This window comes from Myotis nattereri (genome assembly GCF_964212035.1).
Source record: "Myotis nattereri genome assembly, chromosome: 18".
NCBI classification, from domain to species: Eukaryota; Metazoa; Chordata; class Mammalia; order Chiroptera; family Vespertilionidae; genus Myotis; species Myotis nattereri.
Window position 1 is genome coordinate 14,671,443 of NC_138093.1, and position 21,507 is coordinate 14,692,949.

At 49.7% G+C, this 21,507-nt stretch overlaps 1 protein-coding gene across 1 annotated transcript; it reads right to left on the bottom strand.

Annotated features, from left to right (window-relative positions):
• Positions 1-1,451: 1,451 nt before the first annotated feature.
• Positions 1,452-21,229, bottom strand: SHE (Src homology 2 domain containing E). Its single transcript, XM_081112660.1, has 6 exons — positions 20,574-21,229; positions 18,258-18,384; positions 8,860-9,165; positions 6,187-6,343; positions 5,607-5,726; positions 1,452-4,028 (listed from the first exon to the last, which is right to left on the bottom strand). The coding sequence occupies exons 1-6, from the start codon at positions 21,174-21,176 to the stop codon at positions 3,842-3,844; spliced, it is 1,500 nt and encodes a 499-aa protein (XP_080968786.1). The 5' UTR covers positions 21,177-21,229; the 3' UTR covers positions 1,452-3,841.
• Between the last annotated feature and the right edge of the window lie 278 nt (positions 21,230-21,507).

Here is a 21,507-nt window from a genome sequence, read left to right on the forward strand (position 1 = left end):
ACCCAGAACACAGAAACCTCTGCTCAGTGGTAATTCCAGAGCCAGTCACGGCAGTCACCTTCCCCTCGTATGTTATGCCAGTGCTGCGTTTTGTTTTCACAGTCAGTAAATTGGTGATAGAAGTTCACAATAAATCATAAAGATAACGATGCTATGAGTGTTAAACAGTCCAGAGAAAATCCCAGGCTTTTCAAATATCTTTATACAGTGTGAACTGGTCTGTTTTGTACAGCATTAGAGACCCAGTTCATACAATCAGATCCTAGAGTTATACATATTTTTAAAAATTTACTCTAACAATACAAAGCAAACCTAATTTTAGGGAGAAAAATTAATAGTTTCATAACAACCACAATGTATAAAGATGAAACCAAAGGTACCAGAAGTTCTGTATAATTATCCAATAAGAAAACAGTTGTTGAGCCTTCTAACTTTTCAGATTTTTTACGAATCAGAAATTAAACCTTTGTTGTATATTTTGTTCTAAAATTCAGAATAATAATGCCAATCCTTAATTATATTGGTGATTCTTTTTAAAATTTTTATTTTTTAAGTCATTTAAAATTTTTCAATTATAGTTGACATACAATATTATATTAGTTTCAGGTGTACACCCCAATGATTAGACATTATATAATTTCCCAATAAATCTCGTACCCATCTGACATCATACATAGTTATTAGAACATTGACTTTATTCCCTATGCTGTACTTTACAATCCTATGATCATTATGTAACTACCAATTTATATTTCTTAAACCTTTCACCTTTTTCACCCATTCTCAACCCCCTCCCATTGGGCAACCATCAAAATGTTCTCTTTATCTATGAGTCTGTTTCTATTCTGCTGGTTCATTTTGATTTTTAGATTCAATTATTGACAGATATATATATTATTGCCATTTTATTGTTCATATGTTTAATCTTTTTTTTTCCTTCTCAAGATCCTTTAACAACATTTCATGTAATACTAGTTTGGTGGTGATGAACTCCTTTGGCTTTTTCTTGTCTGGGAAGCCAAGACAAGATTCTAAATGATAGCTTTGCTGGGTATTTCTTGCCACTCCCTTCTGGCCTGCAAAGTTCATGTTGAAAAATCAGCTGACGGTCTTATGGAAGCTCCCTTGTAGTTAACTGCTTTTTTCTTGCTTGTAAGTCTCTATCTTTAACCTTTTGCATTTTAATTATGTGTTTGGGGTGGGTTTCTTTAGATTCATCCTGCTTGGGACTCTCTGCACTTCCCGGATTTGTATTTCTCTTTTCTTCACCACGTTAGGCAAGTTTTGTCATTATTTTCTCAAATAGGTTTTTAATTTCTTGCTCTCTCTCTCTTCCCTTTGGCACCCCCCAATGCAAATGTTGATACACTTGAAGTTGTCCCAGAGGCTCTTTGCACTATCCTCATTATTTTGGATTCTTTTTTCTTGTTGTTTTTTTTTTTTCTTTTTTTGCTTCCTTATAGTCCAAATTGTTGATTTGATTCTTGGCTTCACCCACTCTACTCTTGATTCCCTGTAGTCATCATTTCAGTTAGTGGATCCTTCATGTGTGACTGTTTCTTTTTTAGTTTCCATGCCCTTTTTTATGCTGTTGCAGATCTCAGTGAGTTCATTGAGCACCCTTAGAACTAGTGTTTTGAACTCTGCATCTAGCAGATTGCTTGTCTCCATTTTGTTTAGTGTTTTTCTGGAGTTTTGTTCTGTTCCGTTCATTTGGGACGTTTTTTGGTCTCATTTCAGCAGCCTCCTTGTGTTTGTTTCTATGTATTAGATGGAGCTGCTACGTCTCCTGGTGCCGGGGTCCAGCCCCAGCGGGTCCAGGGGACCCCGGCATCCTGGGCTTGGTAGAGTGACCTTGTGGAGTAGGTGTCCTGTAGGGCCCAGGGGTGCCCTCCTCCCCCACTGTGGACTGTGTACACCCTCCTATTGCAATCGAGCCTTGATTCCTGTTGGTACAGCAAGGGGAGGAATTTATCCTCAGGCCAATCAGCTGCAAGAACTGGCTGTGACCATGGTGGGGGATCAGATGTAGGGGCTTACACCATAGAGCAGGACTTAACTTCAGCAGGGATCTGGTGCCCACTGAGCCCACCCCTTGAGTGTGTTGCTTATGGAGGTGGTTGGTTGGTGCTTTGACCTGGTGTGAAGCTGTCCACCAGGTGCGATGGCTCTGGAGCCTTCCAGGAGGTACAGGCCAAGGTCAGCTACCACCTGTGTTCTGCCTGGGGCCTCCTGGCATGGGTATGAGCTACACATTGATCTGCAGATGCCTGTTACTTGTGCTGGGCTTAGAGGGCCCAGGTGAGGCCAAGCTATGAACCAAGACCAACTGCCACTAGTGCTTGGCCTGGGGATACTTAGTGAGATGTAAGTAAATGCTGCTTATTTGAGAGATTTTAGGAAAATCTGAAGCATGAGCCAAGACAGACCATTTGTATAGAAAAGCGTGGGTGGGTCTGAAAGTTGGGTGAGGTGGGTCTCAGGGAATCACCAGGGTGGGGCAAACAGTGATAACAAGGCTGATGGAGATTCAAATATGGCACCACCTGCTGGCTCTGTAAGGGGGATAGACTCAGCAAAGGAATGATGGCCTCTGCCAACACTTCTGTCTGGTAGAAAGCCACCCCTCCAGACCTCACCCTGATGTCAGACAATTCAGTTCCTCCCCGTTATGTCCCTGGTGCCTTTTGAGCTGCTGCCCTAGTCAGAGGGACTAGTTCGGGTAAGTCCATGCACAGGCCCTTTAACAGGAACTGCCTGGGACTCCAGAAGCCCTCCATCTCACTCAGTTGCAATCCCAGCTGGTTTTTACAACCAGAAATTATGGGGACTTCCCTTCCTGGCACTGGAGCCTTGGGCTAGGGGACTTGGTGTGGGGCAAGACCTCTCACTCCACGGTGCGGACCTCCACAATGAAGTATCCCTCCCAACTTTTATCCACATGTGGGTGAGACCAGCCCATTCAGTGTCTCTGCTTCTCCTACCAGTCTCGATGTGGCATCTTCTATACATTCTTGGTTGTAAAACTTCCGTTCATCTAGATTTCAGGAGGTTCTGAGTGATGGTTGTTCTGTAGTTTAGCTGTAATTTTGATGTGGTTGTGGGAGGGTGCAAGTACCGCACTTATCTATGATGCCACCTTGACCAGAAGCCTGTACTGATTTTTTAAATTGTCCTTCCTATTTATGCTTATGTTAATGACTTGTTGAAATGACGAAAAAGTTCAGAGATCAAGAAAGCACAAACTTTCTTAGCAGGCTGACCAACAAAATAATCCTTTGCCAGACCCTAAAGCTGGGAAATTTCATGGACTCCAAAGCTGAACTAGGACACGTGAGAAAGACAGCTTTCTCTAAGGTCCACTATTCACTTATTCTTTCTGTTCAGCCTTTTGTCCAAAGGGGGTCTGATAGCATTTGCTCTCCTGTTCCGCCTGATCATTTTTATGTAAAAGCTAAGTGCACTTTTATTGGTTTGTTTGGAGACCAGGTAACCCAGGTAAAAATTAGCACAATTTCTGGAGAACTTGAATATTCCTGGACTCCTGACTTACCTTTGCTGAGGGTCATACCCAAATAGAACACCCTACTCTAGAGAGTGGAGGCGCCTGGCATGAGCCATTTCTTGTTGTAGGACTACTTAGCAGGGAGAAAGGGGACAGGTCAGTGACCAGGTGTCATGAAATGGATTCAAGCCCAAAGACGTTTTGACTTCTCAATGGAGACCCCCATCTCCTACCAATTACTGTGGCGCAGTCCAGCTGTGTCCCCTGAGGTGCTGGGTGGGTGCTGAGGCCCTCGCAGGTGTGAGAGGCCCGGCCAGGGCTTGTGGCGGCTGAAACTTAGTGCAGCTTGTTGTGCACGGGGTAGAGTAAGGTCATGTGTTCTGCCCCCTTGAAAGGCAACTTCTCATTGGAATAATAGTGTACCACTTCAGGGATGCTGTCGAAGACGGCGCTGGTCTGGTTCAGTGTGTACTTGTTGTCTTTGGTCTGAGCCACTATGATGTGGACACATCCTTGACTAGTCCTGGAACAAAACAAATCAAGGAGGAGACATGAATGAGCGAGCAAGGGGACCCCTCCTCACTGAAAATAACCCCGGTCAGATTCACAGGTGGACAGGCTCTCATCCATGCCTGGAACTGTCATAAACAAACACAGCCCTCAAAAAAACGTGTGTCCTTGAGTTGTTTATCCTTAGTGCACACAAGTCATCAGGCACCAGACAAAAACAAACAAACAAACAAACAAACAAACAAACAAACAAACGTCCAGTCCCTCCTGGTCCTCAAATTGCCAAACTAGTGTGCTTAAGCCCAAGTATGAGACCGCTAAGGTGAAGTTTAAACTCATATTCTTCATCATGGCTAAAAGGACATGTATAAGGTTTCCTCTTTCTTTCCTCCCCAAAGAATACATCAACAACAACAACAACAATAATAATCAAACTGTTTCCTCCCCCCCTGCTGCCCACCCCTGCTCCCCACACTCCATCTCAATCTGGAAAGACTGCTCCTGGCTGTATCTAATGACAGCTGGCACTGAAGGCTCAAAGATCTAATCCGCGAGCACCAGTTTCAGGAACAGCAAAGCTATTCCTGGTATTGTATATCTGGTGGCCTATCCCGTTTTCTGAGCCATATTGCTCCAACACCCTCCCGCCCCAGCCTCTTTCCCCCTCCAGCCTGATTGTTTCAGCTGCAGGGGCTCAGCTTCCGCAGGAAGGAAATGCTGTTCGGTGCTTGACAATGATCCTCCAATATAGCACCACTGAACTCGCGGAGCAATGAGAATTTCCATGATTCCAGTCCACCAGGCCTACCAGGCAAAAATGAACGTTCTGTGTAGAGTCAGCCAGGGGAGGAACAGCGAGTCAGCGTTTCCTTCTCCGCTAGAAGAAGCTGGTATCAAAACGGCACTTGGCATTTGAACAATCAAGGGATCTGATTTATTAAAGTCCCAAAGCACTAGGGAACGAAAGAAAAATGACTGAATTATCCTGTCAGATAGTATTCTTTTTATCAGGAGTTATTTCTCTGGTGAGAGGACCTACTTTAGGTTGGGTGATGTAAGGTACACACTGACTAATGGACAATGACAACGACATAGGACCCTCATTATCATAAGAGATATTGAGGCATTCTTTTTTTTTTTTTTAAATGTATTCTTTTTTTAATTTTTTTATTTTATTGATTTTTTACAGAGAGGAAGGGAGAGAGATAGAGAGTTAGAAACATCGATGAGAAACATCGATCAGCTGCCTCCTGCACATCTCCTACTGGGGATATGCCCGCAACCCAGGTACATGCCCTCGACCGGAATCGAACCTGGGACCCCTCAGTCCGCAGGCTGACGCTCTATCCACTGAGCCAAACCGGTTTCTGCGAGGTATTCTAATTAGAGCATTTCATAGTCTGTCGTCCAAGCAAACGCATTTTACTATGTGGCAATACATGCCCCTGTGGGACTACCTTGAAATGATATCTTTTTTTTGTCTGGTCATCTACCCATGATAGGAAAGACAGTCAACCCTCGTGCCCGCACCCACCCCCCCCTGCTCCCCGGCCCATCCAAATGGGAGAGCCCACGAGGCTGCCACACTTACTTTAGTGCAATGGAGTACCTACTGGTCCCTGACTCACTATTTCGAACCAGGTAACCAGCTTCTTTGCAGGGTTGGAGTCGACTCTCAGCCTCAGCACGGGTGATGGCACCATGATACCAACTGAAAAACAGGGTGAGGGTGGGGGGAGACACCACGAGCGTCAAAACAGAAATCCAGGCAGGGCCTCACTCCGTAAAGCGTTGTTTGAAATGCACTTCTGGCAGGAGCTCCACAGCCTGAACTAGATCCCGCTTCACACTGAGAACAGACACGATGCAGCTCTGGGTAATCCTGGATCACAAAACCCACCCATCACACGAGAGGGAGCTACCAGGGCAGTGTCGTCATCCATCCAGGAGAAGGAAATTTAAAATCAGGCTCCCGGGATGCAGTAACTTTCCATTCGGTACCAGCGCCCTGGGCTTTGAAAGTGGGTTTTCATTAATGAGCCCCCCCCCCCCCAGACAGGTCCTCATGAGCCATAATAACCATGTAAAACGGGCCAGTGTGTTCCCTCCACCCCCAGGCTATGAATGAGCTACCGGCTACTGCCGGTGACGCGGCTGGGCAGGAGACTCACGGCTGCTTCTCCAGCGGCAGGGCCGGGTCCACGCGCTCCCCCTCGCCGTGGTCGGACAGCGCCGGCTTCAAGATCTTCTGGGTCCAGCTCTTCTGCCGGTGGTGCTGCCTCCCGGGCTCCTCCTTCGCGGAAGGTCTCTCAGGGCCTTCAAACTGAACTGGAAGGACGGCTCCATTTAGCATCAGAGGCCACGGAGGTGAACCCACTGTGGACCTCAAAGAACGAGCCCTCCTGGTCGTTCTCCCTCCCCCTGATGCGAGCGAACGCCCTGGGGTATCTGATCACACTGGAGCATCCGCACGCAGACAGCTACTTTCTCCCCAAGGTACTCATCAGCGTGGAGCAGTTTTAGAACCGGAAAGAAAACCACTTGAATATAGTTCAGCATGTAACGTTAGAAAAAAACCCTTCAACTGAGCAGCTTTTACCACGAAATAATCAAACCTAAAGAAAAATCCATTGCGGAACAGAGTAACTGCTGAATGGTGCCTCACAGAGGCCATGACAGGTAGCCCGGCTAGAGGATAATGAGAGAAAACAAGCAGCACTTAGCAGTCGCAGGTGCCCAATAGAGACGTGTGAAATGGCCCTGGCCGGGTAGCTCAGTTGGTTAGAGTGTCTTTCTGACATACCGAGATGTGTGAACGACAAGACGAAAGGAAAATCCAAACGGACTTGAAGGTTTGCTATCAAATGTATTACCGTCCGTGTTCACGCTTTACATGAACCACACTTTCCTTTTTAATTCTCATGCCAGGATATTTTTCCCCTTGGTTTTTGGGGAGTGTGGGAAGGAGGGGAGGGAGAGAGAGATACAGTGAATGGTTGCCTCCTGCACAGGCCCTAACCGGGGCGGGGGATTGACCTGCAACCCAGGTATGAGCCCTTGACCGGAACTGAACCTGAGATTCAATTGACACTGTAATCACTGAGCCATGCTGGCCAGGGCCATTAACTGCACTTTTAAAAAAATATGTTTTTATTGATTTCAGAGAGGAAGGGAGAGGGAGAGAGAGATAGAAACATCAATGATGAGAGAGAATCATTGATTGGCTGCCTCCTGCAAGCCCCACAATGGGATCAAGCCCACAACCCGGGCATTGCCCTTGACCGGAATTGAACCTGGGACCCTTCAGTCCGTAGGCTGACGCTCTATCCACTGAGCCACGCTGGCCAGGGCCATTAACTACACTTTTAATCGCAAACTTGGCTTAGCTGTTGGAGGGAAAAGACATCCCTAACTTTACAAATCAAAGGCAAAAGAAATTATGTGGTCAGCCAAGTAGAAAAACTGTGTCCGGAGAGAAGCAGGAGGGTGAATTACCTTTAATAACTACTGACAACCTATCACCTTCCTTGTAAGTTATTTAAAAAATTCTTATTTAAAGAACTGATTCCTGTAGGTGGAATTCTGACAAGAAGAGAGAATAAAAAAGCTAGCTTCACCCTGTTTTCCAACCTCCTCTACCTGTAATTCACCTGCCCCAGTACTGGCAATTTATAAACAGGGACTCTAACAGGTGTGAGGAGGAGCTCCAAGGAGAGTGAGAAAAGCTGCTCCCAAGGAGAACGCTTCAGTGGGGATCAGATAAGGCTTCCCAATAGTCACGTGGGGCTTTTCCAGGAGTTGTGCAAACTGGGGAGAGAGAGGAAAAGAAAATGCCCAGAGGATGAAAGAGAATTGCAATAGTAAGGGCTCGTCTTCAGTCCTGGTCTTCCCACCAGGCCCGATTCTTTCCCTACCAAATTCCTCGGAAAGAGACTAGTGCCCTTGCCGGTTTGGCTTGGTGGATAGAGCATCCGCCTGCGGACTGAAGGGTCCCGTTCGATTCCGGTCAAGGGCATGGACCTTGGTTGCAGGCACAGCCGCAGTGGGGGGTGTGCAGGAGGCAGCTGATCGAGTTGCTCTCTCATTGATGTTTCTAACTCTCTATCTCTCTCCCTTCCTCTCTAAAAAAATCAATAAAATATATGTATTTTTAAAAAGAGACTTGCAATTGAGGAAGTAAAAAACGTGGCATTTGCCCACGGGGCGCAGCTTTCCCAGCGGGGCAGCAAAGAGCGCAGGGACGCGCCCCCCGCCTGACAGCGCCAGGACCTGACAGCGCTCCCGCCTGACAGCGCCCTGCCTGACAGCGCCCCCACCTGACAGCACCCTGACCTGACAGCGCCCCCGCCTGACAGCACCCTGACCTGACAGCGCCCTCACCTGACAGGCTCCCCGACCTGACAGCGCCCCCGCCTGACAGCGCCCCCACCTGACAGCACCCTCACCTGACAGCGCCCGGACCTGACAGCGCCCTCACCTGACAGCGCCCTCACCTGACAGCGCCCCCACCTGACAGCGCCCCCACCTGACAGCACCCCCGCCTGACAGCGCCCTCACCTGACAGCACCCTCACCTGACAGTGCTCCCGCCTGACAGCGCCCTCACCTGACAGCGCCCCCGCCTGACAGCACCCCACCTGACAGCACCCGGACCTGACAGCGCCCCCGCCTGACAGCGCCCGAACCTGACAGCGCCAGGACCTGACAGCGCCCCCACCTGACAGCGCCCCCGCCTGACAGCACCCTCACCTGACAGCACCCGGACCTGACAGCGCCCCCGCCTGACAGCGCCCGAACCTGACAGCGCCAAGACCTGACAGCGCCCTCACCTGACAGCGCCCTCACCTGACAGCGCCCGCACGATCTGCTCCTTCTTCCACTCCCAGGGCTGCTCGTACTCAGCCGCGGGCCTCTCGTCGTCCTGCGGCAGCCGGCCGTGGGCGTCGGGGGGCCGCGCCTTCCGCTCGGGGCCCCCGTCGGCCGGCTCGTAGGGCGTGTCGTACAGCTGCGGCAGCTTCCCCAGCAGGTCCTTGGAGCTCCGTCTCCGGGCCAGCGCCTCCGGCTTCGCGCCCGGCTCCCCCGGCTCCCCGGGGCTGTCCAGCAGCTGCAGGGCCTTCACCAGGGGATCTTTGGATCCTCGGCGTCTGATTTCTGAAAAACACGCAGCGCACAGGACACCCTGAGAGAGGAGTGCCGTGGAAGCCTGGAAAGGAACCGAGCGGCCTCTCCCCCTGCGGCTGGGCTGTCGGTGTGGGTGTGGTCGGGGGGCAGAGGCCGCCAGCACTGCTCCTACGGGCTGCAGGGAGGAGCCTACAACCTCCCGCCAGGAGCCGACCAGATCATGGGACCAGGCCGCCAGATCAGGGGTCATGTCTGAAGACAGGTGTGCGCTGGGGGCCACCTGCCGTCTGGGAGGACAGACATGACCTCGGGGCAACCTGTTCACATGTTCCTGACCCCGTGTTGGCTCCGAGTACAATTTACCTGCAGAGTTTTTACTTGTTGTCAGGAGATCATTTTAATAAAAATCAGCAGAGTGTTTACTATTTTCAAAGCATTGGGCATTAGACATAGTCTTCTTGACTTGAAGGTGGTTTCAGTTATAACGGGGGAAGCCAGACACATTCACAAATGACACGCTAACAGGCTAACAATTGCAGGATAAATAAAAGAGGTGTCACGGGAAAAAACAAAAACAATGATAAAACAGCTAACATTTATCGATCGTGTGCTATGCATTCAGCACTATTCCAATCGCGTTATCATTTTCCTAGCCGCCCTGTGAGATGGGGACTGGCAGCCCCCCACTATCACAGGAGAGAAAACCGAAGCGCCGAGAGCTTAAGGAAATTGCCCAAACCATTTTAAGTGGCAGAGCCTGGATTCCAAAACAGGAAGCTGGGCTCCAGGAGCCATACTCTTCACCACGGCGTTTGGACGGACTCCAAGTAGAAGAGAAATGGAAGATGAGCTGACTTTGATAGAGAGGGTCATTTCCAGTGGAGGAAGCTGCATGAGTGAAGATATGGCGGTGGGAGCCATAAAGGGCTTGTTCCCAGAAAGGGGAGTTGAGAGATAAGTTCAAAGGACAGAGGCCAGGAGAGGAGAGAGGTAATGGGAGAAGCAGCCAGAAGAGTAAGCAGGCCCGGGCACCCAAGTGTAGAAAGGCCAGGATGCAATGAAAAATGGTTACACATTTTTTTTTTAAAACAAGTAATAACAGTTACATTTCTGTTTTGTTGGGAGATAACACCAACACGGTGTACAGGATGGAATAAGCCGGCATGGTATGGTCTGGACTTCGACAAAGAAGACTGGGAAGGAGTGATCAGGTAAGAAATGGATGCAAAAAACCTGATGCAAATCCATCAACCGCCAGCCAACCAGCCAGCCACCGAGGGGAAGAATCAGCAGGATCTGGTGACGGACCAGCGCGGAGCCCAGAGGCCTTGGCAGGTAGAGTTCATGTCTAAGGCCTGGACAACCAGAGCTGGGGCTGCAGGCCAACAGAAGCAGTAGGTGGTTCTTCTAAATGCCCATCAAGGAAGCTTTCCATCTGTCCACTTGGTCATGGTCCAGGAGGACCTTCCTAAACACAAACATCTCATCTCTCCACACCCCCTTCGCTCGCACCGGTCTACTTCTAAGGTACCAACTGCTCAGCACGACGTGGGAGGCCTGCTGGGACAGGTCACCGTCTCCCTCTCCAGTTTCTTCTCTCAACACCACCCTGCCCCATCCCTCTGCCACCCGATTCGTTGTTCCAACCAAATGGAACTTGTGAAATTCCATGAGCACCACACTGCCTTATGCCCACTAGTGTCCAGGGTGATCTTCCATCCTTTGAAATCTAACCTCGCATCTCCCCCTCCAATTCCCCACCTCTCCCAGGTGCCGTCACTTGGCCAATCCACTCTCACCTTGCATTTCTCCCACTGTATGGGTGGATTTGTTCTTGTGTCTGTATTTCCAATTTGGTGGCGATTGCCAGGGCGGGGACCACCACCGTCCTGTTGATTTTTGCAGGACACCCAGTTGTGCTGAATAATAATGGGATGGATGGGAGGAGAGACAGAGAGGCAGGAGCTCTAGAATCTCCAATAAGGTGACAATACGGACTTGGAGCTCAGCAGAGAGACGGAGGTCAGAGGTATGCGTCAAGGAGGTACTTGCAAATGGATGGTTGTTAGTCCTGGGAGAATGGAGCAATCACCGAGGAAAGGAGGCGGGTTGAAAAGAGGATCCTCGGAAGGATCTGGGCCTTCTTCAGTGAAGGGTGAATGGAAGACGAGGTGCCAGCAAAGACGACTGAGGAGGAGTGGTCATGTGAGGAGGAAGAGGATCACAAGACTGCAAGGCCATAGGAGGAAAGGAGAACGGGCACGGTGACACTCTATGGCGATGCGGAATTGACCCTATTAGCGAGGAAAGACTTCTTTTTTTTAATTGATTTCAGAGAGGAAGGGAGAGGGAGGGAGGGAGGGAGGGAGGGAGAGAGAGAGAGAGAGAGAGAGAGAGAGAGAGAAACATCAGTGATGAGAATCATCCATTGGCTGCCTCCTGCACAACCCCCACTGGGGGGGTCAAGCCTGCAACCTGGTCATGTGCCCTGACCGGGAATCGAACCCGGACCTTTTGGTTCATAGGTCAATGCTCAACCACCGAGCCACGCCAGCCAGGCACCAGGAACGACTTCTTTAACAAGGAAAGGCCAACAGATGAAACGTTCAAGGGAAAAGTTATTCAAATCAGGACTCTAAATTAGAAAGGACAACATTTATTAATTGGCTGAGGTTATAATTCTGCTGGCTACGGGTCCCTGCCTGCAGTTCACTGGAATCACCTGGGAGTTTTCACACCCACTGAGGCCTGGGTCCCATCAGCAGAGGACCTGATTCAATCGGTCTGGGGCCTGACCTGGGAGTTAGAGGTGCAAAAGCCCCCCCAGGTGATTCTGACGAGAGGCGAAGCCTGAGCAGCACTCCCACACCTCCTGGTCCCCCTGGTCCCCGTTTTCCTGCTCTCCAGCGCTCTCGCCATGGCTAGCCCCAAAGAGCAGGGTTCCCCTGTATCGAAAGCCTCCACACCAGAACAGGAGGCTCGACTGTCCCCACCCCCAGGCCAGGAAAGGGGCCTGGGGTTGTCTGAGGTCTCCTGCATCTCCAGTCCAAGCCTCTTGACTTTTAATCCCACAGCTTTTTTTTCTTCGTTGCTTATTCTAGATGGAGTTATGGAAAATAAGAAACAAAAACACACTCTGCTCTCGGTTCAATTAAGATAAGGCTGAAGTTTTTTTTTTTTTTTTTTTAAAGAAAAGAGAAAACACAAAGGAATTCCTAGGATGGATTTAGAATTTTAAAGTTTCTGATGTAAACCTGTTTGCCCTCAGTTTAGTCTGGCACCAGCTGGGGTAACCTATCCCAAGGCTCGTGCCTCAATTCTGTCTCAGTTGAGATAAATGGAAAAAGAGTTGATTCCAACCTTCAGACAGACGTCACACTCCTAAGAAAATGTCAATACATCTGTGTGAAAGCGACGCACAGCGATTAGAACGCCGAGCTGTTATCACACACGTCTGCGTCTTCACTTGTGAGATGCGGTCCTTGCACGTCTATTTCAGAGCTCTGGGAAAAACAGTGGCAAGCAGACAACCCGGGGATGTTCCTTCCCGAGATGGTCCTGGGATTGGGCAAAATCTGCAAAGTAGGACCATCTTCTCAAACAATGTTTAATTAGGGGAACAACAGGGCTTGAGCACAGGGCCCCTCTGCCCGCTCCAGGGGAGTAACCTTCCAGTCCCAACACCTGGCTGCCCCCGGCCAGAGGCGCCATAGAAACAGAAACAATCGCGGGGCTGCAAGCCGACCCTTCCTGCAGGGAGAATAGCCCCTGACGTGCAGGGCTGGCTCCGAGAGGAAACGAGCCTGAGAAGGAGGAAACGGCGAGAGGAAGCTACGCCCTGGCTTTGCCGATAGAGGCCATTTACATGGCAGACAACAGAATGCGGCCGACGGGCGGCAGATAAACACCCATCTGCAGCTGAGACCCAGGCCTGACCTGCACCAGCTCGCAAGGTGGCGTGGAACAGAATGTGGGCTGACATCTTCCCTTCCCAACGCCGGTGTTATTCCTCCAATTGTCCGGAATTCTCTTTGAAAATGGAATCCTCTGGAGCAGCGGTTCTCAACCTTCTGGCCCTTTAAATGCAGTTCCTCATGTGGTGACCCAGCCATAACATTATTTTCGTTGCTACTTCATAACTGTCATGTTGCTACTGTGATGAATCGTCATGTAAATATCTGATATGCAGGATGGTCTTAGGCGACCCCTGTGAAAGGGTCGTTCGACCGCCAAAGGTTGAGAACCGCTGCTCTGGAGTGTCTAAAGAATGGCTGTATTCATTGTGTATGCATGCACTAGCCTGTTATACCCGGTATCTCAGTGAAGCCTCATAATGGAGTCAGAGAAGTGTTATCCCATTTTCACGGGTGGGTAAACTGAGGCTGTGCAGCAGTCAACGGGGAGCCACTGAGCACTGACTCCAGAGCTTTCTCTATCGTTCCTTACTTTAAGCCCCAAAGATCTCATGTAAAACATGAGTTAAGATTTCTATAATGCACCTTTCCCCCCAATTCATTTCATAATTTAGCCTGTGCCAGCCTAAGCTTAGAGCCTCATAAAGCTTTTATTTCCTCATAGAATCAGAAAAAGGGTTCCCTCCTGCACGAAATCAAACCTGACACCCACACCAACCACCTGAGCCACACTGGCTAGGGCTGGCAGGTAACGTTTGTACTTCCATCTTTTATCAGTGCTCGAGCTTTTGATTTAAAATTACTTTAACATTTTCTGAACAAAAGCAGATGTAACTCAGAAGCCCTGAAATTTAAGTTTAACAAGGAAAGTAGAGACAAATTATATAAATAAAAAAATAGTCTTCTGTTTTTCATTTTTAACTATGGTTAAATTTTTAAATGGAGACCTGAACAATGAGATTCTCCTTTAGGTTTCACTATTTAAACAAACCAACAAAACCATCTGGAGGCAAAAATACACATTTTAAACCACCTGCGACTGCAGCTCCGGAACGAAAACCAATGGTTGCTAAGGGACCCGGTGACTCCACTCTGACGCTGCATAATTTGGACAAGTTATCGAATCTTTCTGAACCTTGGTTTCCTCAGCTGTAACACAGAGACTTCTAACACTCACTTCTCAGGGTTGTAGGATTTAGTGAGGCAATGTAGCAAGCTTGGCACCTGGCAAGCATGCAACTTGTGTGATACCAGCTGCAGAAGGAATGTGTTTTTATTTCTTTATTTTTATTTTTTACAGAGAGGAAGGGAGAGGGATAGAGAGTTAGAAACATCGATGAGAGAGAAACATCGATCAGCTGCCTCCTGCACATCTCCTACTGGGGATGTGCCCGCAACCAAGGTACATGCCCTTGACCGGAATTGAACCCGGGACCTTTCAGTCCGCAGGCTGATGCTCTATCCACTGAGCCAAACTGGTTAGGGCAAGAGTGTTTTTTTAAATCCTCACCTGAGGATAGTTTTTCCATTGATTTTTTTTTTTTTTTTAAAGAGAGTGGCGGGGAGTGAGGATGCGGGGGGGGGGGGGGGGGGGGAGAGAGAGAGAGAGAAAGAAACATCTATGTGAGAGAGATACATCGATTGGTTGCCTCCCACATGCGCTCTCATGGGGCAGGATCGAGCCTGCTACTGAAATACATACCCTTGACCAGGAATAGAACCCGCGACCCTTAGGTCCACAGCTGACGCTCTTACCACTGTGCAACCGGCCAGGGCTGTGGAAGGACTTTTGACACTGAATGATAGCTGTCTTAGGGAGCTTGTAAAGACCCTTTTAATGCTGAAGTTTTTGTTTTGTTTTGTTTATATATTTTATTGATTTTTTACAGAGAGGAAGGGAGAGAGATAGAGAGCTAGAAACATCGATGAGAGAGAAACATCGATCAGCTGCCTCCTGCACATCTCCTACTGGGGATGTGCCCGCAACCCAGGAACATGCCCTTGACCGGAATCGAACCTGGGACCTTTCAGTCCGCAGGCTGACGCTCTATCCACTGAGCCAAACCGGTTTCGGCTGAAGTTTTAATTTGGTGGCTAAATCCCATAATGCTAAACGATATAGAACATTTCCACTAAATATTTAGCTGCAATGATTCTGCTAATTTAGCAGCACAACGAAGAAGTTTGTACTATTATTGCCTCGTATTCATAGTCATATCTTTTTATGAGCAATCCTCTGAATAAATATAAGCAAGAATTTATTCATAGATTGATACAGCCTTAGCCTTTAAAAGTTAAGAGCAAAGTCTTGGCAGGGGTCCAGGGAGCCTGGGTCCCAGGGATTTGGCCTCAGGAAAAGTACTAAATGCCTCTTAATTTGTTTCTTCCTCTGTTCCCTGCGGCAGATGATGATTCTAATTCTCCGCCTCCTGGCACTCACCGCACTTTTCAATGACATATTTTCTTCTGCATTGGTGTTAGGTCTATCAGCCCCTGGGGCTGTGAGGTCCGCAAGGACAAGGGTTAGTCGGTCTTGTTCCCTGTATGCCCAGATCCCAGCATGGGCCTGGCACGCGGTGAAGAAATACTGGTTGGCTGTTATAACATCAGGAGCAGTGTTCTATACACCCAAGACACTGTTAAAATCAGACATGTTGTTTCCACTTCACAGTCATTAAAAAGGCAGGTCAGAGGTTGGGTGCTCCGCAGTGAAACCATTCATTAGTATTATCGCCTTCTGCTACCAAAATGCAGAAACAAACTAAAAAGAAATCCCTAACGTTCCCCAAGAAATATGGGACGTTTCTGAACTTGGACTTGACAACAAATCACACAAGTAACAAACTGAACAAAAAAGGTAAAAGGTTTTTTTTTAAAAAAAAACACCAGGCAGCAAATCTTTTATTCCTAGCTTCCGATAAACTCACTTCCTGTTATTCTGCCCAGCTGTGTAACCTACGGGTAGAATAAGAGGTATACTCTCTACATTGACTGAGAAAGTGCTTTTTAATATATATTTTAAGAGAAGAAACTTTAAAATTCATCAATATATATTTTTGAAAAAGCACAGAAAAGGTCGAATAATTTTTAAAAGTAATTTAAATTTTTGATAGACTTGAATTTAGTCTCCAACTGAATATAATAATTTCCCATTCCTAAATGAGTTCATTCACATAAACGACTTAACACACGAGCCTGGAATGCACAAATGCTTACATATTTAATGCTAGCTATTATTATTATTACATTTATTCATGTTGGACAACTTTGACTTTTCACTATAACCCTCTCTGTGAGTGAATGGAAAGATGCCTTACTGATGAATAAGGTTAAAGTGCTTTTGCATGCAACACTTCATATTTCTTGGGGCAACCTGGTATAGGAAGCAGACGACCCCATCTGGAGTGGGAAGATCCGAGTTCTAATTTCTGCTCTGTCACTTACAAAGTCTTGGGAGCTTAGGCAAGTCAGAATCTCCTTGATCCTGCATCAAGGGGATGGAACTGGAGTTTTGTGGGGATTATATGGAGAACAAAAGATATGCTCATTTTACAAAAGCACAGCACTTTCCCTCTGATCAGTGTGGCCCCACGAATACACGGCGGGGCTAGAATAGACAAACTGCTTATTCCAGTCCAAGAGAAAGGAGTAAAACCCCAAAGACAAAGGAAGGTGAATAAAAAGGAAACATTTTTTTCTTAGACTATCTTTTTCCTCAATTTTACGTGAAAGTAAATCTTTCCCCCTATTTCTTCCAAGCCTCCGATATTTTTTAAAACTCTGACTAACTTCGTTTTCACTTCCTTTCATTCACAGATTTCATGAGAGGTCACAGTCCAGTGACCTTCAGGGTCACAGCCTGGCCGGGGTACACCCTCCCCAGCCCCGGCCTTATCTCTGCAAGCAGAGCGCAGGAAACAGCAGTGCCTTCCTGTGGCAGCTCGTTTGCATTGGGAGCCTGTCTTGACCCTTCCAGGGGGAGCTTAGAGCACCCCCACTTCTGCCCCCAGATGCGTTCGTTACCCTCTGCTCAGCTCCTCCCAGGCTTTGCTTGTGGAGCCCGAGTTGGACAGCTTTTCAATCTGCTTTTTCACAGAAGAGACCGTCTCCTGTGTGACCAACTATTCAGGCACCGAACGCACGACACGCAAACCAGGCTCCTTGGAGTCCGCACTCGGAAACTTCATTTCTCATGGCGGATGAAAGCGTGCGGAAGGGAAATTAGGCGAGTAAATAACTTACTCTAAAGTTCACAAATAAAACGAAATCATTAGGAAATGTATCTTTTTAAAGTACCGTTTACACCAGTTTAAGGGATTTGTGAATAAAAGGGAAAAGTTTGATACCAAAAGTGACAGGGGGATTGGATTGCTCAGCTCATAAGTTGGAATGGTTTCAACTTGAGAAATTACAAGGTTGTCAACTGGTTTTAGGGGGTTTGCCTTGAGTGGCGTGGCTCATGCCAGTGACTGGGAATCAGTCCTTAGTTATGAAGCATTTTGCCCCAATGTTATAGAGCTTGTGGAGAAACCAATGTTCTGTAATACAGAGGACACCGTCACTTTGTACCTTTTGACAACTTAAAATCCCTTAAAGATGTATTCGTCTCTTGGTGCAGATTTATGACTCCCAAGATAGATGTTAGAGCTCTGAAAGTGGTCAATCTTAACACTGAAGATCACATCTGAGCAGATTTGCAAACTCACTATGAAAGAGTGTCATTTTACACAGGATTAGGAAAACTTTCAAGACCCCTTAAATTCTAAAACGGAAGGATGCGAACTATACAGGAAGTTGACTAGATATCTGACTTTCGTGTTTGTTGTTGGTAAACCTCATCTGAGGGTATTTTTCCCATTGCTTTTTCTGAGAGAGTGGGGGAGGGGAAGAGAGAGAAGCGTGGATGTGAGAGGGGAACATCGACTGGCTGCCTCCTGCAGGCAGCCCCATCTGGGGGCAGGAGCAAAGCCACCGTCCAGGTACGGGCCTTGACCGGGAATCGAACCCTTTGGCGCACGGACCGACACTGACAACTGAGCCACACCGGCCAGGGCTTGACTTTAGTTTTGAGTCTAATTTCTGTTCCTTCCACTCAGCATGACCTGGTTAAACAGCTTCATTCCTCTTCCCTAAACAGAGTGGTTACTGTTTTACACACTTCAAGCGAGTGTGCGAGGTCTGCCCACAGAGCAGCTCCCGGTCACGAACCTGTTATCATCTGCTGTGCGTCATAGGGTTCCATGTAGCCGTCGTTCTCGCCTACTCTCTCCGCATCCCGCTGACCTTTGGTCCGCTTGGCATCATACGGGTCAGCATAGTCTTCTAAAATGATGACCTGTAAAAGAAGCAGAGGAGAGCTGCTAAGGATTATCATATGCCAGAATGGCAGTGGCAGCAAAGTGTCTACTGACAACCTGCTGATCTGAAAAGACATCAAAATCTCTAGTTCTGGGTAGCTTTTGCACTTGATCGTGTTATCCACCGAGCTGCACAAACATCTGATGTTTTTTTTGTAGTATAACTGGTTGTCAGCAATGCATCTAAACTCCGCTGATCCCCACGACTCTTTTCACCTCCTTTTCTTCCCCTAAGCAATAGAGCATTTATTTGCTGGGTTAAAGGGTGGCAGGGGTGGGGTCTACAGAGCATAAAAACATGCTGGTCTACCACCTTCCCCATGATCTGGTCTTTTTAATGCCAGCAAAATGAGCAAATCATGGTCAGTCAGTCAATCACCCAGGCACTGCTGCATGTCCGCGAGCACTGGCTAGGGAATCAAAATAAGACCACGACCTGCTTCTTGTCTTTCAAGGAATTTGTAACAGCTCTAAAGGGACAGGCTTTATAATAAGAAACAGGTCAGAACTAAACACCATTGTGGGCGTTCTAGGTTCAGTAATTCACAGGCAGACTTGTTCTCCGAGGCTACAATCAGATAGAGTTTTGATCAGTGTGTGTGTCAGAAAGCACCTATTCTTCTGAAAATACAAAGGGGCTTGCAAAGGTGGTGTGTGTGCAACAGTTCTGCTCGGCAGCAGCTGTGTGACAGACAATGTGGGAGGTCAAGTAAGAAGCCCCTTCCCTGGGAAGAAGCCTGCTCCACAGTCTTTGATTACATTCTCCAAAGAGTTCACGGGGAAGGACCACGGGAGCTGGCGGGAAGAGCGGAGACAGACACACAGCGAGAAGTGAGGAAGAGAGGACGCCTGCGTAGGAGCCCTCCACTTGGGAGGGGACGGCCTAAGAAACTCCGACATCTAGAAGTGATGACCACGAAAACACCCAGGCAACCGCTGCTGGGGACTCGGATTAACCACGCCTCCCTCCCTGACTGTATTCTTCTGACTGCCCACCATGTGAACTACATCCCCGAAGCACAGCGAGGACCAGGAAGTGTGACATGCAGCCCAGGGCTGCAAGGTGCATCCGATCTAGTCAGTCAGGTAGACCACTCCTATTCGGACCAGCGGGGCCTTGGCAGTGCCCGGTGCCTGGCGCAAGGTAGGCACGCTGCACATACTTGTGCAAAGAATGAATGGAGGAATGGATGGAAGGACCCAAGGCAGACATGCGTGGTCTGCTCCTCCGGCTCCTCCACTCCATTCAGGTGGGCAGCACGTTTGAAGCCGGGGCCAGAGAAAATTTAAGTTCCCATGGCAGAAAGCGATCATCCGAGCTGGAGTCCGAAAGGCCCTGTGAGCGCTTCTCTCCCCCCACTTCACACAGAAGAGTGAATTTAAAACAAACACCCAACTCATCTCTGTAAAAACGGAGCGAGCCTCTTTAGTTCCCCGCATCTGTCATTTCCAGGAGAGTTTTCTTTGTTCCATTCCCTACCCCCTGCAGAGCCCTGTGCCCCCTCTCCTCTCTGGCTGCTGCACAGCCAATGGCCATGGGCTGAATGAAAGGGCTGTAAGCTTGGGGAGCTGGTAAGCTTGGGGAGCTGGTAAGCTTGGGGAGCTGGTAAGCTTGGGGAGCTGGTAAGCTTGGGGAGCTGGTAAGCTTGGGGAGCTGGTAAGCTTGGAGAAACCCTTTCTGAGGTGGGGCTTCCAATCTGGGAGGTGGGCTGGGCTGGCCAACCCCTCGCTGGGCCTTTGAAAACCATGCTGACAAGTTTGGAGGTCACCATTCCTTATGCTCCAGAGGAATTAACGCTAGACACAGTCTAGCTCTGCAACCCTCCCTGGATTCCAAAATGAAAATAGACCACCACCGATAAGGGGGCCAAACTGAACAAAGCAGGAGCGTTTCATTCCATTCCTCATCTACGCTGCGGACAAAACTAAACGCAGGGTACATTTCTGCAAAGCTCCCCATCCCTAGAACGAGGATTTTTTCCCCCCCCAAGATGAAAAAACGAATGGTTTAGAACGGTCACCTAGAAGTCACCAAATGCTAGAGGGGGAAACACACCCTTCGCGTCTCTGACACAGAAGGAACTCTATCTGGGGGTTCGCAGGGCCGCTGTCCTCTCCCACGGGGAGAGGTGGGGAGCGGTGGCCCGGGGGGGGACTGGACTCCTACCGTGTCTTGCTGCTTAATGGACTTGCCCTTGTCCAGCTCGGGGCCCAGGGAGGACGGGGAGGAGGACGCGGAGGAAGAGCTGCTGGTGCTGCTGGTGCTGCCGCCGCCGCCGCCGGGGTAGCTGCCCTTCCCATTCTTCTCCTGAGTGTCCACCTTGATGAGCCTGTTGATGTAGGTGCTGCAGCCCGCGCTCCTGGCGGCGCCCCGGTGCGGCTCCTCGTCGGCGGTCCGGGAGTTCTTGCGGCTCTTGCCCGCGGCGGCCTGGATCAGCCCCTGCAGGCTCTCGCGGGACAGCCGGCTGTCCTTGGGGGGAGCCAGGCCGGCCCTGCCGCCCCCCGGCTCGGCCACCGAGTTCTTGCGGCCCTTGCCCGCCGTGGGGGCCGCGCCGCCCGCCTCGGAGTTCTTGCGGGGCTTGCCGCCGCCGCCGCCGGGCTTGGCCCGCTCGGACACGGTCTTCAGGTTCAGGGGGAACTCCTTGAACCACTTGGCCGCCATGAGGGGGGCCTGGCCGGCGCGGCGCAGGAGCGTCGTGGCCGCGGAGCAGGTGAGCGAGCAGGCCGAGCGCAGACACCGGGAGGCTGCAGGCGCCGGGGGCCCCCGCATTCCCCGGGGCGGAGGCCGGAGCCGCGGGAGGCCCTGCGACGGCTGCTCCGCGCGCTCCCGGCCCGCGGCCGCCCACGCCCGGCAGGGTGGGGCCCTCCGGCCCGGGGCGCCGAGCGGGCGGGCGCGGGCCGCGGCTCCGGACACGGACGGCGACAGGCACGACGCACGGGGCTCCGCCCGGGCTCGTCTTCAGCGCCGTCTCGGCCCGGGGACCCCGCGGCTGTCCGGAGGCGCGGGCGCCGGGGCTCCCCCCTGCGTTTTCCGCCGGAGGGGCGCGGTCCGACCCACGGAAGCCCACACTCCCGGGGACGAGGGGCACCGAGCGGAGGTG

Excerpts from the sequence above, each read along its gene's own strand:
- SHE (XM_081112660.1), bottom strand. The coding sequence starts at position 21,176 with ATGCGGGGGCCCCCGGCGCCTGCAGCCTCCCGGTGTCTGCGCTCGGCC. Across the intron at positions 18,385-20,573 it reads CCATTAAGCAGCAAGACACG|GTCATCATTTTAGAAGACTA; the intron begins GTAGGAGTCCAG and ends CTTCTTTTACAG. Across the intron at positions 5,727-6,186 it reads CTGCCGCTGGAGAAGCAGCC|TTGGTATCATGGTGCCATCA; the intron begins GTGAGTCTCCTG and ends CCTGTTTTTCAG.